This window comes from Equus caballus, chromosome 14, assembly GCF_041296265.1.
Source record: "Equus caballus isolate H_3958 breed thoroughbred chromosome 14, TB-T2T, whole genome shotgun sequence".
NCBI classification, from domain to species: domain Eukaryota; kingdom Metazoa; phylum Chordata; class Mammalia; order Perissodactyla; family Equidae; genus Equus; species Equus caballus.
Window position 1 is genome coordinate 101,933,875 of NC_091697.1, and position 18,834 is coordinate 101,952,708.

At 37.2% G+C, this 18,834-nt stretch overlaps 1 protein-coding gene across 2 annotated transcripts in view; it reads right to left on the reverse strand.

Moving 5' to 3' along the window:
- JMY (junction mediating and regulatory protein, p53 cofactor) overlaps positions 1-18,834 on the reverse strand; it is a 104,259-nt gene that overhangs the window by 26,075 nt on the left and 59,350 nt on the right. For both annotated transcript variants that reach the window (XM_023618108.2, XM_070234630.1), the window contains one exon: positions 8,469-8,638. In XM_023618108.2, coding sequence (XP_023473876.1) covers positions 8,469-8,638 — 170 coding nt within the window. The remainder of the gene's footprint in view (positions 1-8,468; positions 8,639-18,834) is intronic.

Genomic DNA, 18,834 nt, shown 5'->3' on the forward strand with positions numbered 1-18,834 from the left:
CGCAGAGTGATCCAGAATACAGCAAATAGCAAATATCAAACTGAGAAAGCAAGGGGGTATTTTTCTTACAAGAAGTGACCTCACCCCCAATCTTCTGGGTCAGTGAGTTCTATTCAGAGCCAGGGAGTCCAGAGGTTGATTTGCCGTGGCTGGGCTCAAAAGGACAAAACCCCATCAGAGACAGAGGTGCAGATGAGGGATCTGTGAAATCCCAACCTCTGAGACAACAAGCAACAGGGCAGTGGGAGGCCTCAGGCAAAGGAAAAGGATGGCAGGACCAGAGCAGAGAGGACTTTTATCGGATAAGCTAAAGAGAAAGGAATGAGACAAGTCAGAGAAATCAGGGACGCGAAAATGGTGCTCTGAGGTTTATCTAAACTTCAATAGGGCAGCAAAATCCTCAGTGAAAGGCATGGAGAGGTATGAGGCTATGCTGCTCCAAATCCCTGCCCTATAACATCTGAAGTTTCCAGACTGGTTTGTTCCCGGTACCTGACTCAGCTGACAGCCACAGAACTAAGGGAACAGAAATCCAGAGTGGAAGGAGCACTGATTCTAGACAAAGGAGCAGTGCAGAGAAGGTGGGTGCCACAGCTGGGTGTCTTTGTTATACGTGGGGGCAGTGCTTCCCTGGGCAGGAAGGAAGTCTAAAATGTAGGTTAAGTGCTCAAAAAAGTAGACAATGGGGGCCAGCCCAGTGATGCAGTGGTTAAGTTCACACACTCCACTTCAGTGGCCTGGGTTTGTGGGTTCAAGTCCCAGGCACAGACCTATACACTGCTCATCAAGCCAGGTGGTGGCGGCATCCCATATACAAAATAGAGGAAGTTTGGCACAGATGTTAGCTCAGGGACAATTTATTGGCAACAGATGTTAGCTCAGGGACAATTTTCCTCAGCAAAAAAAAAAAGTAGACAATCAAGTGCCAACAAAAACTTTGCTACCTTGAAATTTTGTTCAGCTTCACTTTCATCCTTCTAAACAAACTGCTACTATCAGGATATCAAGACCCCAAAGCAAACTGTGACTTCTCAATGTAACCCAGGTAATACACCAGCAATGCTGGAGCCACACCCAATTCTCCCAATTCCTAGGAGAATGGCCTTTTCACTAGACAAAAGTAGGGAGCATCATTCTAATAAATATGCAAAAGAAACGAAGAAAAATGTTTTTACAATAACTGTAGCAAGGAAATGAAGTACCAGCGGATGTCCATATACCCGCATAAGTACACCATATACTACTGACCCCACAGATGAGCACTCCACCATGCACAATAATGACACAGGTTTCACGTGTACCTATTTTGACAACCATATCATGAAACCAGATATAAAGCAATTTATACACACTAATGACACCTCTGTCCTGCCTTTTACCCCACTGTGCTAGAAACAGAAAACCTCATGACAGGTGAGGGGCTGTGACAACAGAGCTTTCAGAGAATCTGTGGGTTCAGTCATTCATTCAACAAATACTCACTGAGCACCCACCTCTGTCTGAGATCAAGTACGCAGTAAACAAGAAGTGAGTGAGGGTTCAAAAAGTAGGCATAAAAACCATACACAGCCTGAGAGAAACAACAGTAAAGGCAAACTCTCAATCAATACTACCCCTTTTATGTGAAAAAGATGGAAAAAACATAAGACTTAGAACCAGACAAACCTGAATATAAATACAGGTCCCACCAATAACAGCTGCATAAATATGGATAATACATACAAGCTGACGGAATTATCTGGAATTTCACATTTCAGAAATCTTGGAAAACTAAAAATATCCACAATTTCTTTGATATCAAAACCTAATCACATAATCCATTTGTAGGAAAACATAATCTGAATTGATATGAGTATCTATTCCATTTAATGTAAATATCCATCTGTTTCATTATTGGAATAGTAACACACGTCTGGAAGTTATATGCTATAAATTACCTTTCTAAAATCTGAAAAGTTTAGAATTCTGAAACATACCTGGCCTCCGGGGTTCAGATAATGGCTTAAGGGCTTACAGCATAAAGGGTTATAGTTGAGAATTAATTGAGATAGTATACCTAAAGCACTATGGACAGGACCTGAAATATTTAAAGCATTTCTATTATCTTTTTTTTGTAACCATGACCAAAATGTAATTTAGATAGCTAAAATAGAATTTCATAATTAAGTAATATAAATTAAAACTTTTAGAGTGGAACCTAGCTTTTTGAACTTAGAGACTTTAACATTTCTAGTGTGCAGATATAGAATAGACTTACAGATAAATAAATTAAAAACAAAAAACTAGCCTTCCTGCCTGAAGAAGCACCCCAGCTTCTCCACCTCTGTTCAGATTGTGTCCACATGCAAGCTCCTTGCTGTTGAAACTTTTTGACAAGGCCTATATGAAATGCCAGTAAATGTCTTAAGCATGGGAATTATATTTTTCTCATCTTTGTATTCCCTTCCATGATACTGGCATAATAACCTAACATAGATCAGAGTAATATCTAATATTTATTGGTTTCTTACTCTATGCCAGGCACTGTGCTAAATGCTTTATATACATTAACTCATGGAATCATAACCCTCCTAGAAGTTATATCATATTTTACAGAGAGGTTAAGTAATTCACCCACGGTTACATAAGCAGTTAGTTTGCAGAATCGGGATCTACAGAGTTGTTCTATCTGAAATAGTAGCCACAAGACACATGTGGCTATTTAAATTGAAATAAAATAAAAAAATTCTGTTCCTCTGTCACATCAGCCACATTTCAAGAGTTTGATACACATGTGTCTAGCAGGTACCCTATTGGAAAGGGCAGAAATAGAACATTTCCATCATTGCAGGAAGTTCTATCTAGATCCTAAACTTCTATCCGCTATGGTATACTGCACATGCTCAATAAATACTTGATGACTTAAATAAAACTGACATAGGGGAATATAACCTTAATTAATCATAATCTAGCTTATGCTTTTAGGAGAAAGACAAAATTATGAAATATAAGGAACTAGCTTCAGGAGTGGTATATATTCAGCTCAATATTCTAGCAGTTTTTACGTTCACAGAGATGACCTCAAGGAATCACAAAGTTTTAAAAAGGAACGGATGGAGAACGGTTAAAATCCTCTGCCAAGACAAGAAAGCACATTGATGTATTGTTAGAACCTTCAACCACAAGGAGTGGAATCCAGAGTTTTCAGGTTAACTCCTGTTAGCCAGAGAACGTAGTTACAGAAGCTAACAGTCTACAAGTTTATTGAGAGATGTGTACTTTCTATGATCTGTTTCATGACGGCATCTTAATTTTAGTATCTCCTATTTCAGTTAATAACTACAAAGAGAATCCCCTTATTTCATTGATAAATTTTATTTTAATAACACCTCTAACACATCCTACTCCTAACCCTGCGTGATTATGTGTTTTTTAATCTTGTCCAACGGCTTAAAATATATCTGATGTGATCTGTGAAGAATGCAGATCTGAAAGCAAAGGTGTACGTGTGTGGTCAGATGGCGCTGTTATTTTTGAGTCTGGACTTGAGGGGGAGTATACTATTTAAAGGGTAATTTAAAGCAGCTACAACTAATTAAACTCACCCTGGATTCTTTCAAAAGTATTAGGCCAAAAATACACTGATATTTCAGGAGTTTCTGATGGGAAAATCTGAACACCAGAGGACAATCTGGAATCAGAGGCTCAGGTACAGATGATTTGGGAACCTACTGAACTTGTGGCAAAGCTGTGTGTATACATGTATTTCCCTGAGGTCAGTGTTCCTAGCTTTCAAATTCTGAATCGGCAGGAGTCTGTGACCTAGAAAGGACAAGAATGACTACAGTCAAGACTCAGAAATAAATAAAAAGGAGATCGATTAAAAGGAATGGTACTTACTCCTAAGTGTAAGGAAAATTTAAAACTCAAATAGAATTTTGCTTGCCTCAGAGATATTTAACATTTCAGCATTTAGAAATTTTATTTCAAGTTCAGCATCATACTCCTGGCAAATATTACTAAATATTTTCAATTTAATTTCTAATTTTAATTTTGAAAGTGTTTTGTTTTGTCGCATCAGAAAGAAGTTTTTTGTTTTTAAAATAACGTAAGGAGACACAGCACACTGCCATTTTTGTAAAGAACAAAAGTCTCCTCCTAACTTAAATCACAGGGTAGCACTGGGTTAGACAGCCTCCACCGGCACAGCGTTTGTTCGGGACGGACTTAATCACTCACATTTGCCGTTTCTCATGAGTAATGCGGTCAGCTTGAATTTATGCTAATAAAACTGGTGCAGTACATCTTCACAGACATATATATGTAAAGCACAATACATGTATTATATACACACAACAAGCATAAACCTGGCAAGAATGACTAACTGACAGTTTTACCAAATCCTTTGAAGAATTCAAACACAATCCAGAACATTAAAAAACCAACTATTAAAGTAATGGAATGGCCCCAGGGAAAATGACCCCACAGACAATCATCTCAGACTCTCGGGCCATCTCAGCCCCGCCCTTCCTCTACCACCCTAGATCAATTCCAGTACGAACAGTCTTCTTGGAACAGCAAGTAGTCAGAAGTCACCCTCAGCAGCACTTTTAGGCACCTATGTCGTCACTACAACTCAATGTCAGCCTGGTTAGAACAACAAAGCTAGTGAATGTGATGAAGGCAGAGTACTACTCTACTTCTCAGGCAACGAAATGCTAGGAGTTTAAGTTTTAAAAGTTCTGGAACTTAAGAAAATTCCAGACAGCTAGTACCATGAAGGAGAAAGCTAACTAGAAAAGGAGAATGCAGTAGAAATGCCTCAGGGGAATGCAAGAGGGGGCTGAAATCCTTGGAAAGAGATTTTGAATATAAAGTGTGAAGAAGTTCCAGGACAAGACAAGTTGCAATTTTACCTTTAACAATAGTGGCAAATAAGAAAATGTAAGAGAAAAACAAAGTCACAACTTAAAATCCATTAACAAAAAGATTTCTTTCTAAATCACAGCCATGATACATTACAGGTTACCTCATATACTATTTTTTCAACAAGAGTAGATAAGCATATACGCTTTTAAAATGTCAATGAGGACTATCTTGCTATATCTCCTAAGCCAAAAAGAGTTTCATAAAGCAATGAATTTTATATAAAGCTGCATTAATAAAAATGGAGACGACATTTTCTCCTCTAGAGACTAAAATATATTACTTTCACAAATATATAGTCAACATTTTAAAAACCAATATGGGAAAACCACAGAATGGGAGCAAATATTTGCAAGTCATATATTTGATAAAAGACTTCTACGTAGAATATGTAAAGAATTCTTTCAACTCAGTAATAAACAAAATAAGCCAATTTAAAAATGGGCAAAAGAGGGCCGGCCTGGTGGCGCAGTGCTTAAATTCGCACATTCCACTTCTTGGTGACCCTGGGTTCGCTGGTTCGGATCCCCAGTGCGGACATGGCACCGCTTGGCACACCAAGCTGTGGTAGGCGTCTCACATATAAAGTAGAGGAAGATGGGCACGGATGTTAGCTCAGGGCCAGGCTTCCTCAGCAAGAAAGAGGAGGACTGGTAGTAGTTAGCTCAGTGCTAATCTTCCTCAAAAAAAAGAGAAAAAAAAAGGGCAAAAGATCTGAATAGACATTTCTCCAAAGAAGATACCTTTGTGGGCAACAAACACACAACACAAAGATATTCAACATCACATGCCATCAGGGAAACGCAAATCAAAACCACAGTGAGATACCACTTCACACACACCAAGACAGCTATAATTAAAAAACACAAATAATAAAAAGTATTAGTGATAATGTAGAGAGAGATGTGGAGAAATTCTAACCCTCATACACTGTAGTGGAAATGTAAACAAGTACAGCTGCTTTGGAAACAGTCTGGCACCTCCTCAAAAGGTTAAACAGCAGCTTCGCTCCTAAATATACACCAAGACAAATGGAAATCAATGTCCACATAAGAACCTGCACCTGAATGTTCACAGCAGCATCATTCATAATAGCTCCCAAAGCAGAAGGAACCCAAATGTTCATCAACTGATGCATGCATAAAACGTGATATAACCACACAATGGAGGCCCACTCAGCAAAAAAATCTAAATTAAGCACTGATGCACGCCACAACGTGGGTGAACCTTGAAAACATCATGCTACGTGAAAACAACAGTAAAAACACTTACAGCTTTTATGATTCCATTTATATGCAATGTCCAGAATAGCAAATTTATGAAGCTAGAAAGTAGAATAGTGGTTTCCTAGGGCTGGGGAGGCTGAGGGGAGATGGGGGATGACTGCTAATGGGCATGGGTTTATTTTGGGGGGATGAAAACACTCTAAAGTAGACTGTGGTGATGGTTGCATGATTCTGTTAATACACACACCAAAAAAACGACTGAATTGCACACTTCAAATGGGTGACTTACATAGTTTGTGAATTATGTCTCAATGATGTGATTTAAAAAAACACTTTGGGCTACAAAGTACAACAAATCTAAGGATCAATTAAACGATTTTCTTCTTACCTAATCCTTCTGAAGCGTAATTGCCCTTTTTAAACAACATAACTTCAGTTGCCTCAGCCAGCTCATTCTGCTCTGCCCAACGAAACCCCCACTTTTCTTGCCTCCTTTACCAGTCTGTCCAAGACTGTGGTGCTCTGTGAACACAGGCACTGCCCACGTACACTCAGGGGCACAGGCACGTGCCATCTGCATCTGACCGTCACCAACCTGCCTTTACTCAGTGCTCAACTGCCCAGGAAAGTCCTGCATCAACCTGAGCAGTTTTGAAAGCAGCAATTTCAGGTTGCCAAAACATAACATAGGTTTAACTTTTCCCAATTCTGTTGCCTTTAACCTAAACTTCTTTCATTACTGAGCTAAGGGTCCAAATTCCTGATATTTACCCTCATTTGTGAGAAAAGCTTTGCTTTCTGTTGTCAGCAACAAACCTGTCTGAAAAGCAGAGTTTCCATGTAAGGAAATGGGCTAAGGTTTTAAGAATGGCCCTCCAACCAATCCGCTATAAACTGGCCAGAGTAACACTTCATAAGAACAAATTTGATCGTGGTACTCCTGGATTAAAATCTTACAGTGGCTCCATACTGTTTTGGGGTAAGATTCAAACTCCTTGGCAGGGCATGGAGGGCCAACCCCAAATTTCACTTACTTTTCCAACTTCATTTCTCACTACTCCTTCTCCAGATAACTGGGCTGACTGACCCTTCCTGTCCCCACTGGGACTCCTGGAACATGCAGCTGTCTGCACCTATGACCCTCTGGTCAAAGCTGAGCACTCCACCAGTGATCCACTTTGTATACAGTGATACCTGCCTACCTCACAGCTCATTTTCACACTGCACATGTCTTGCCCCACCATACTCTAAGAACTCTAAATACCACGACTGCATTTTATTCATGCTTTAAAAATATAGCTTTGAGGGGCTGGCCCCGTGGCTGAGTGGTTAAGTTCACAGGCTCTGCTGCGGTGGCCCAGGGTTTCACCAGTTCGGATCCTGGGTGTGGACATGGCACCACCCATCAGGCCATGCTGAGGCGGCGTCCCACAGGTCACAACTAGAAGGACCCACAACTAAAATAAACAACTATGTACTGGGGGGATTTGAGGAGAAACAGCAATTAAAAGAAAAAAGGATTGACAACAGCTGTTAGCTCAGGTGTCAATCTTAAAAATATAAAAAAATGGCTTTGAAAAGTAGGGGGAGGAAGTAGGAAGCCAAGGGGTATTAAACATGTCTTTATTCCCATCACCCATTGTAATTCCTGGCAAAAACACTTAATGTTTGTTGAGCGAATAACTGACGAGGGACATCTGAGTTGCGCAGAATTCCAAAAGGTAGAAAAAGAAGGCAAAGGAAAGGGAAGAGTTAAAGGTGACCCTAAAGTTTGGGCCTGGAGTATGCTGAAGAAGCAGGGGCCTTAACAGAAAGGGGCGATCTGAGGAACACCTGCTATGGAGAAATAAAGGAGTTTGGTTTTAGAAATATTTTATGTATGGCATATAGGCAAAAAAGAATGTGATTTCATTTTTTTCCAAAAATGACTTAATAAAATAATGTATGATACAATTAATTATTAATTATCTCAAGTAAGACAGAAAATGAATAAATGAAATCAATGGGAAACAATCCAAAATTAACTTAATAATTCAAACACTTCATCTTTGAAGTATTTTGGGTTTAACTCTGGGTACAAAAGACAAACTGAAGAGTTGTGCCTAAACCATCAAGTCTTACTATACGCCATCTCGAACACCCTCCTGAGTTCATCCCTAACACTAGCTTTAATCTTCACTCACTATTAAAACTACATACTTTCCTTATTTTCAAAAGTATCGTACTCCCAGACCCTAATGTTTGCTTCATCTAATACTTAGAAAAACTATCAGCAAATGAGCAACGTATATATTTAAGCATTTTAAATTTTATGCATTTTTCTGATGGTTTTATTACCTCTTCTTTCAGTGCATGTTTTCTCTGCTCCAGGCAGATCTCCTTAGCTCTCATCATCTGCAGAGTCTCCTTAGAAACTGCATACTGGAGCTTCTCCATACGTTCAGCAGCTGCTGCCCATGATGCTTTACCAAATTTCTTCTGATCAGCTCGCATTCGATCGTACACAGCTATTAATAATAATTTTTTAAAGAGACATTAAGACATAAAACTTGATACTAAAGCATTTGAAAGTCTTAGTTTTCATTGACCACACACTCAAACATAAACACACAAATCCTACCCCATGATAAATTATAGCTCTAAAATATAATTCAACAATATCTTCGATTCTCTCTACTGTCTTCAATAAGAATTTTAAATAATCATCCTCAGAAATAACTTTCTGAAGATAAAATTGAGTGGTCAGATTAATTTTAAAACTTTTTAAAATACTCTTTCACACGTCCAGGGTTACTAAATTTCAAAGTTTCTATAAAAACTTTATTCTGTGAGTGTCTATACTTTTTCCTGGGTATGTTAGTTGAAATGAGAGCCATAACTATTCAAGATTACTTAAAATTAATTAAATCCATGTGCTAAATTTTACCATTCTGAGTCCTCCAAAAGTACTATAATAATTTGATGTAGGGAGAAATAAATCCCAGATGTTAATGTCCAGGTGAGTTAGAGTGGTCCAACCAAGTCCCAAGAAAGACACTCAACCCCACCCCACAACACACACAAGAAAGGGAGGAAGAACTTTCTAGTTTGCCACAATAGAGGCCTAGTTCAAAAGGTATTTCTTGGCAATCAAACAGCTACTATCTTCCAGTTAAAGAACTTTGTCACCGACAGCAGTAAGTCAGTGGTTCATCAAGAGTCCTTATACAACTAACCCAACCATCCTTAGGCCCCAACACTTCAACAGCTCAGAGAGATGTTTTAATTATCATAAAGAGGCAGGCAATCTGATTAGTACCAATGTAATCTTTCAGTCAGGACCCCTTCCCTAGTAGTTTCTTTTATATGTTCAGAGCTAACTGATAATTTTGTGCTGCTACTATGTCCTAACTATGTCCTTCTTTGGCAAAGAAGTATATCTCAGTAAACTTTGCCTCAGAATTTTATAAAATCTTAATAATTTTTGCAATGACACATGTACACACTTAAAAATTAAAACCACAGACAGGCTTATAACAAAAAAAAGAGCAGTTTCTCATGCTCAGCTCTCCCCTACCCTTAGTCCCAATGCCCAAATGCAACCAGCTTTTAATCGCTTCTGGTGGTTACTTCCATACAAGAAAATCGCTATTTCTTAATTTAGTCTTTAAAAAAATGATCTGTTGAGTTCCTATTATAACAGATGAAGAATTTGCTAACTTAGAATCTCCTCTAAATATATCAGTTCTTTTGGTTTCTCTGTGTTTTTCTGTGGCTTTTAAACGCTAACATATAGGAGGTAATATTTTCAATTCATAATCTTGCTCTGAACCTCAATTTTAGGGTTTCTAACAAATGAAATCTACTCATGTTGGTTGAATGTGAAATGATTCCACCATTTTTAATTTCTGTCAATCTTTCCAAACTGTGTTATAACATTTATGCAGCCATAAGATCAATATAGTAGCACACTGTAGGAAAAAAACAGCAGGGGATTTGGAGTCAAATTCCCAATTCCACCCATAGCTGATGTGTAACTTTTGGCAAGAAACTTAAACTGTTCTTGGGCTCAATTCCCTCAAATAAAAAAGTAAAGAAATACAGTACCTAGTCGGAAGGCTTTTGAGGGAATTTAGAAAATGATAGGTCCTCAAATGTCTCTCCCACTTCACATGGCAAAAGTAATCGGATAGATGGTCTGTTCTGTTTCATTTCTTTTCTCTCTCATGCATACACCACCACAGTCACTCATATTCATATGATATATTATTTTCAAAGCACTTTTTCCATATGTTATCTCTACTTATCTGCCCAGAATCCTATGGAATAGGTAAGGTATGCATTGTCAATACCTTCTATGTAGATACACAAAATCGAAGGGTTTTGGTAACTTAAAAGCAAGGTTACACACCTATGGTAGGAGAGTTAAATCTAACACCCAAGTTGCTCACCCCCTAGTCTATTACCTCTACCATTTCTACCTGAGCTTGTAATCCCAGCACACAGTCGAACATTCTGCAGCCTCACAGCTGGGAGCCTTTTCTCTTGCTCCCCACTTCAGGACCACGTCTAGGGAGCAGATCCCTGTCCTAAATCAGGCTCAGGTTGTAATCTACTATGAGAGCTAGCCAATACTTTGTCTTCCAACATCTTTGGACAGAACGTTTTCTTACATCTAACTGCTGTTCATTTCACTTGGAATTACTTTCCAACAGTCTAGGAATATGAAGGTAATGAAGAAAATTATTTATGAACGTAGAATGCTTGGAATACTCCTAGAACAGAAAACCTCTAAATCAGAGTCTTCTCTTCCTCTGCTGGTAAGAATAAAGATTCTTGCTAAGCTGACCATTTACCTTACTGGGAAAATAACCCTGTAATAATATTCTATGATGATCATTATATGTTAAAAACCTCTGAAGGCAACAGAGTCCTGGTGTTTACAAGGAATCATGTTAAATCTACAAAAAAACTTAAATGTACTAACATACGTATCCTTGTCTGAAACAGGCCCATTTAAGATGTTTTTAAAAGCTAAGCAGTAATACATGAAAATTAGGTTACACCTGGAAAGAAATGAAGGTTATGCAAGGAAAGAAATAAAGGGGTCTGTTTTATTCCTCCTCTAAAAAGAGAAAGTAGAAAGTTACCTTCTGATTGGAAACATAAAGTAGGGCTATTACTTTCAGCAGCATAAATCCATACAGAGATCTTTGCTCTGTTTCTCTTACAGGGGAGGAGAGAAACATGCTTAGAAAAGGCAAATTAAAAGGTCAAGCAAACTAAATACTTCTCTCTCTGTATTTAGGCTCAAAGGCTACCTGCTAGGATAAATAAAGTCACCAGAAGTGAGATACAAAGAAGTCTAAAATGACTTTGATGAAGCACTTGGAACCCTAGAATGATGCTCATCACAAAGAAAAATGTTTTGCCTGAAATCAGAGAAGCAAAGTATAAAATAAGAGCAGTAATCAAAACTGTATAGAATCAGAACCAACAAACTATGAACTATGCACGAAAATAAATACAGATTCATTGCATTTATGTAATAAATCATGTGTGGAGAAAAAGAACTGACAGATATACAAAGTAGCTGCAAAAGGTTGGCAGGATTACAGAGTTAGATTTGTTTTTCCTCTAATATTCTAACTTTTCTATAATGGTTATTTTTTTTAATCATAATGCAAAGACTTTTTTTAAACATTAGAGAAGAGTGCATCTAGAAAGCAGACTAAACCAAGTTTAAGTACACAGTTATCATAAAAATAGTTCACAGTAGGGAAAGATCTTTAAACGTTCAAAGAAACATTAATATAATGCATTATTTTTTAATTTTTATTTTAAAAACTGTCATACTGCTCTAGGGCCAATACTCAGGAGGGGGATTGCTAGATCATATGGTAAGTATATCTTTATGAGAAATTGCAAAATTCTTTTCCAGAGAGACTATACAATTTTGCATTCCCACCAGCAAGGCAGGAAGAATTCCTGTTACTCTGTACCCTTGTCTGCACTTGGTATTGTCTGTATTTTTTATTTTAGCCATTCTAATAGGCATGCATTGGTACCTCATTGCATTGGTTTTCATTTGCATTATCCTAATGACTAATGACGTTGAACATCTGTTCAAGTGCTTATTTGCCTTCTTTATCCTCTGGAAAACTGCCCAAGTCCTTGCCCCACTTATTAATTGGATTGTTCGTTTTCTTACTGTTGAGTTTTAAGAGTCCTTGATATATTCTGGATATAAGTCCTTTGTCACAAATGTTATTTGCAAATATTTCTCTCAAATACTCTCATCTTTTCATTTTCTTGAGAGTGCCTGGAAAAGTTTTTAACTTTAATAAAATTCATTGTATCAATTTTTTCTTTTACAGTTCATACTCTTTATCATTTTTATCTTTTACATTTTATCGTTTACAGTTATCTTTTACAGATTTTTCTCTTTTACAGTTTATCTCGTATTTGTGGTGTCATTGCTAAGAACTCTCTAACTCCAACTTAGAAAGATTTTTCTCATGTTTTCTTCTGGAAGTCTTATAGTTTTACATTTAGATCCATTTTGAGTTCACTTTTGTTTAAAGTGTGAGATTTAGATCAAGGTTCATTTTTCTGCATATGGATGACCAATTGTTTCAATACTATTTATTGTTTTCCATTGATCTGCTTTATCAAAGATTAAATAGCCATGCTTTGGGAGTTTATGTCTGTATTCTGTTCTCTCGCACTGATTTACGTGTCTATCCCTTCCACAATACCATGACACTGTAAGTCTACAGCAATTTGTAAAATTAGGTAGTGTGAGTCTTCCAATGTTGTTTTGGGTTTTTTTGAAAACTGTTTGGCTATTGTAGTTCCTTTGCCCTTCCACATAAATTAGAACCAGCCTGTTAATATCTACAAAACAATCCTGCTGGTATTTTGATAAGGATTGTGTTAAATATATAGATCACTTTGGGAAGAACTAACATCCTTACTATGTTAAGTATTCTAATCCATGAACAGAATGTGTCTATCCATTTACTTACGTCTGTGATGACTTTTACGAGTGTTTTGTAACTGTCAGCATACCAATCCTGTCTATGTTTTGTTAGATTTATACCTAAGTGTTTCATTTTGGGAAAAGTTAACATAAATGATTTTTTTTTCTTTTGAGGAAGACTTGCTTTGAGTTAACATCCACTGCCAATCCTCCTCTTTTTTCACTTGAGGAAGATTAGCCCAGAGCTAATATCTGTGCCAATCCTCCTCTATTTTTTTGTTAGGTGGGACACCTCCACAGCGTGGCTAGTGAGTGGAGCAGGTTCACGTCCACGATCTGAACTTGTGACCCCAGGCTGCTGAAGTGGAGTGTACAGAACTTTAAACACTCGCCCATGTGGCCAGGCCTACTGGTATTATTTTTTAAATTTCAATTTCCAATTGTTCATTACTTGTACAGATAAATATGATTCACTTTTGTGTTGAGCTTATTTCCTGTGACTTTGAGACAGTCATTTATTAGTTCCAAGAGTTTTAAAAAAGTAGATTCCATACCAATGTCTATAGTAACAATATTGTCATTCACGAAAAGGGAGAATTTTATTTCTTCCTTTCCAAACTATAAGCCTTTATTTCTTTCTCTTCCCTAAGAGATCTGGCTAAGATTTATTACATTCTCTTGAATAGGAGTGGTGAGAGTGGACATCCTTGACTTTTTACCTACTTTAAGGGAGGAAGCATTCAGCTTTTCACCATTAAATATGATGTTGGCTGTAGGGTTTCTGTGGATTCCTTTATTAGGTTAAGGAAGTTTCCTTCTATACCTAGTTTGTTGAGTATCTTCATCACACATAGATGTTGTATTTTGTCGAATGCTTTTCAGCATCTATTGATATGATTGATCATGCTTTTTATAAAAAACAAAACTAGGGTTTCTCAACTTCAGCATTTTTTTAATTGAAGTCGCAACAGTTGATAACACTGTCAAATTTCAGTTGGAGAGTACTTTTGTGAGTCACCATATACGTGTGCTCCTTCACTCCTTGTGTCCACTCCCTAACCCTCTTCCTTCCTTCCACATAAGTGAAATCAAGTGGTGTTTGTCTTTCTCTGGCTTATTTCACTTAACCTAATACCCTCAAGGTACATCCATGTTGTTGAGAATGGTATGATTTTGTCCCTTTTTCATAGCTGAGTAGCATTCCATTGTATACATAGACCACATCTTCTTTATCCAATGATCAGTCGATGGACACTTGGGTTGCTTCCACTTCTTAGCTATTGTGAATAATGCTGCAGTGAACGTGGGGGTGCATATGCTACTTTGGAGTGTTGATTTCAAGTTCTTTGAAGAAATACCCAGTACTGGGATAGCTGGGTATTTTTTCAATTTTTAATTTTTTGAGGAATCTCCATACTGTTTTCCATAGTGACTGCACCAGTCTGCAAGCCCACCAGCAGTGTAGGAGGGTTCCCTTTTTTCCACATCCTCTCCAACATTTCTTATTTTTTGTCCTGGTGATTACAGCCATTCTAATGGGGGTAAGGTGATACCTAAGTGTAGTCTCCATGTACATTTCCCTGATGATTAGTGATGATGAACATCTTTTCATGTGCCTATTGGTGATTTGTATATCTTTCTTGGAAAAACGTCTGTTCATATTCTTTGCCTATTTTTTATTGGGTTTTTGGTTTTTTGTTGTTGAGTTGTGTGAGTTCTTCACATATTTTGGAGATTAACCATTGTTGGAAATACGATTTTAAAACTTTTTCTCCCGGTTGATGGGTTGTCTTTTTGTTTTTATTCTGGTTTCCTTTGCCTTACAGAAGCTCTTTAGTCTGATGAAGTCCCACTTGTTTACTTTTTTCCTTTTGTTTCCCTTGTCCAAGTAGCCATGGTATTCGAAAAGGGCCTTTGAAGACCAATGTCAAAGAGTGTCCTGCCTATATTTTCTTTTAGGAGTTTTATGGTTTCAGGTCTTATCTTCAAGTCTTTGATCCACTTTAAGTTAATTTTTGTGTATGGCAAAAAATAATGGTCTACTTTCATTCTTTTGCATGTGACAGTCCAGTTTTCCCAACACCACTTACTGAAGAGACTTTCCTTTCTCCATTGTATGTTCTTAGCTCATCTGTCAAAGAGTAGCTGACCACAGATGTGTGGTTTTACTTCTGGGCTTTCAATTCTCTTCCCTTGATCTGCATGCCTGTTTTTGTACCAGTAACATGCTGTTTTGATTACTATAGATTTGTAGTCTATTTTGAAGTCAGGGATTGTGATGTCTCCAGCTTTGTTCTTTTTTCTCAGGATTGCTTTAGCTATTTGGGGTGTTTTGTTGCCCCATATGAGTTTTAGGATTCTTTATTCTATTTGCATGAAGAATGTCATTGGGATACTGATTGGGATTGCACTAAATCTACAGATTACTTTACATAGTATGGACATTTTAACTATATTTATTCTTCCAATCCATGTGCATGGAATATCTTTCCATTTCTTTATGTCATTATCGATTTTGTTCAATAATGTCTTATAGTTTTCATTGTATAGGTCTTTCACCTCCTTAGTTAAATTTATTCCTAGCTATTTTATTCTTTTTGTTGGGATTGTATTCTTGAGTTCTTTTTCTGTTAGTTCATTATTAGAGTACAAAAATGCAACAGATTTTTCTAGGTTGATTTTATACCCTGCAACTTTGCTGTAGTTGCTGATCATTTCTAACAGTTTTCTGATGGATTCTTTAGGGTTTTCTTTGAATAAAATCATGTTGTCTGAGAACAGTGAAAGTTTCACTTCTTCAATGTCTACTTGAATTCCTTTTATTTCTTTTTCTTGCCTAACTGCTCTGGGCAAAACATCCAGTACCATGTTGAATAGGATTAACAAGAGTGGGCACCCTTGTCTTGTTCTTGTTCTCAGAGGGATGGCTTTCAGTTTTACCCCATTCAGCATGATGTTGGCTGTGGGTTTGTCATACATGGCCTTTATTATGTTGAAGTACTTTCCTTCTGTACCCATTTATTGAGAGTTTTTTTTAATCATAAATGGATGTTAGATCTTGTCAGATGCTTTCTCTGCAACTACTGAGAGGAAACCATGGTTTTTATTCCTCCTTTGTTAATGTGGTGTATCACATTGATTGATTTGCCAATGCTCAATCATCCCTGCATCCCTGGTATAAATCCCACTTGATCATGGTGCATGATCTTTTTAATGTATTGCTGTATTCAGTTTGCCAATATTTTGTTGAGGAGTTTTGCATCTAGGTTCATCAGCAATAATGGCCTGTAACTTTCCTTCTTTGTGTTGTCCTTGTCTGGCTTTGGTATCAGGGCGATGTTGGCCTTGTAGAATGTGTTATTAAGTGTTCCATCTTCCTCAATTTTTTGAATAGTGTGAGAAAGATAGGTAATAAATCTTCTTTGAATGTTTGGTAGAATTCTCCAGAGAAGCCTTCTGGTCCTGTACTTTTATATTTTGGGAGGTTTTTGATTGCTGTTTCAATCTCTTTACTTACAATTGGTCTCTTCAGATTACCTATTTCTTCTTGATTTGGTTTTGGGAGGTTGTATGAATCTAACAATTCATCCATGCCTTCTAGATTGTCCAATTTGTTGGCATATAGTTTTTCATAGTATTCTCTCATAATCTTTTATATTTCTGTGGTATCTGTTGCAATTTTTCCTCTTTCATTTCTGATTTTATGTATTTGAGCCTTCTCTCTTTTTTCATAGTGAGTCTGGCTAAGAGTTTGTCAATTTTGTTTATCTTCTCAAAGAACCAGCTCTTTGATTCAATGATCCTTTCTGGTTTTTTTTTTGTTTCAATTTCATTTATTTCTGCTCTGATTTTTATTATTTCCATCCTTTGGGGTTTGTTCTTCTCTTTCTAATTCTGTTAGGTGTAGTTTAAGATTGCTTATTTGAGATTTTTTGTGTTTGTTAAGGTGGGCCTGTATTGCTATGAATTTCCCTCTGAGAACCGCTTTTCTGCATCTGATATGAGTTGGTGTGGTGTATTTTCATTTTCATTTGTCTCCAGATATTTTTTGATTTCTCCTTTAATTTCTTCAATGATCCATTGGCTGTTTAGTAGCATGCTGTTTAGTGTCCACATCTTTGTCACTTTCCCACCTTCTTTCTTGTAGTTGATTTTTAGTTTCATAGTTTCATGTTTGGAAAAGAAGCTTGATGTGATTTCAAACTTCCTAAGTTTATTGAGGCTTGCCTTGTTTCCCAACATATGGTCTACCTTGAGAATGCTCCATGTGCACTTGAGAAGAATGTGTATTCTACTGTTTTTGGATGCAGTGTTCTATACATATCTATTAAGTTCACCTGGTCTAGTTTTTTGTTTAAATCCACTATTTCCTTGTTGACTTTCTGTCTGGATGATCTATCCGTTGATTTAAGTGAGGTGTTAAGATCCCCTATTATTGTATGGTTGTTAATATCTCTTTTTAGGTTTGTTAGCAGTTGCTTTATGTAATTTGGTGCTCCTCTGTTGGGTGCATATATAAGTGTTTTGTCTTCTTGGTGGAGTGTCCCTCTATCATTTATATACTGCCCCTCTTTGTCTCTCGTTACTCATCTTATCTTGAAGCCTACTTTGTCTGTTATAAGTATGGCAACACCTGCTTTCTTCTGTTTGCCATTAGCTTGGAGTATCATCTTTCATCCCGTCACTGTGAGCCCGCGTTTGTCTTTGGAACTGAGATTTGTTTCCAGGAGGCAGTATATTGTTGGCTCTTGTTTTTTTTAAATCCATCCAGCCACTCTGTGTCTTTTGATTGGAGAATTCAATCCATTTACATAAGGAGTGATTACAGCTATGTGAAGGCTTAATGCTCCCATTTTATCACTTGTTTTCCAGTTCTTCTGCATTTCCCTTGTTTCTCGTCCTGTGTATTTCAGACCACAATTCAGTTTGTAGGTTCTCTATGTTGTTTTTCTTAGCTTTCTCTTTATTTGTGATTGGTGTCTCTCTTCTGATTGTTTAGTGGTTACCATGAAGTTTGTATGAAAACACCTCGCAGATGAGATAGTCCATCTTCTGATAGACTCTTATTTCCTGAAACTAAGCCGATACCATCCCTTCTCCTTTTCCCCTTCTACATTATTGTCACAACTTATTCCATCTTGTGTTGTGATTTTGTGGTTTAAATGACAAGGCTATATTTATTTTTTTATGTTTCCCTTCCTTTTTTAATTGTTTGCTAAGCTGTTTTGATAGCTGCAACTTTCTGATTTTGTCTACTTATTCATGTGCTTGCTTGAGGCTTTGTAAATGTTTTTTTTTTTTCCCTCTCATGCATGAGGACCTTCTTGAGTATTTCTTGTAATGGGGGGGGGGTCTTGTGCCAATGAACCCCCTTAGCTTTTATTTATTTTCTGTTTATTTCTCCATCATATCTGAAGGATATTTTTGCTGGACAGAGTATTCTTGGCTGAAAGTTTTGTCTTTCAGAATTTTGAATATATCATTCCATTCTCTCCTAACTTGTAAGGTTTCTGCGGAGGAATCTGCTGAAAGCCTGATAGGGGTTCCTTTCTATTTTCTCATCTTGCTGTCTTTAATATTTTTTCCTTGTCATTGACTTTTCCCAGCTTTACTATTATATGCTTTGGAGAAGATCTTTTGATATAATTAGGAGTTCTATTGGCTTCTTTCAGTGGTATTTCCAGCTCCTAAACCAGGTTTGGAAATTCTCAGCTATTATTTTCTTGAACATGTTTTCCACTC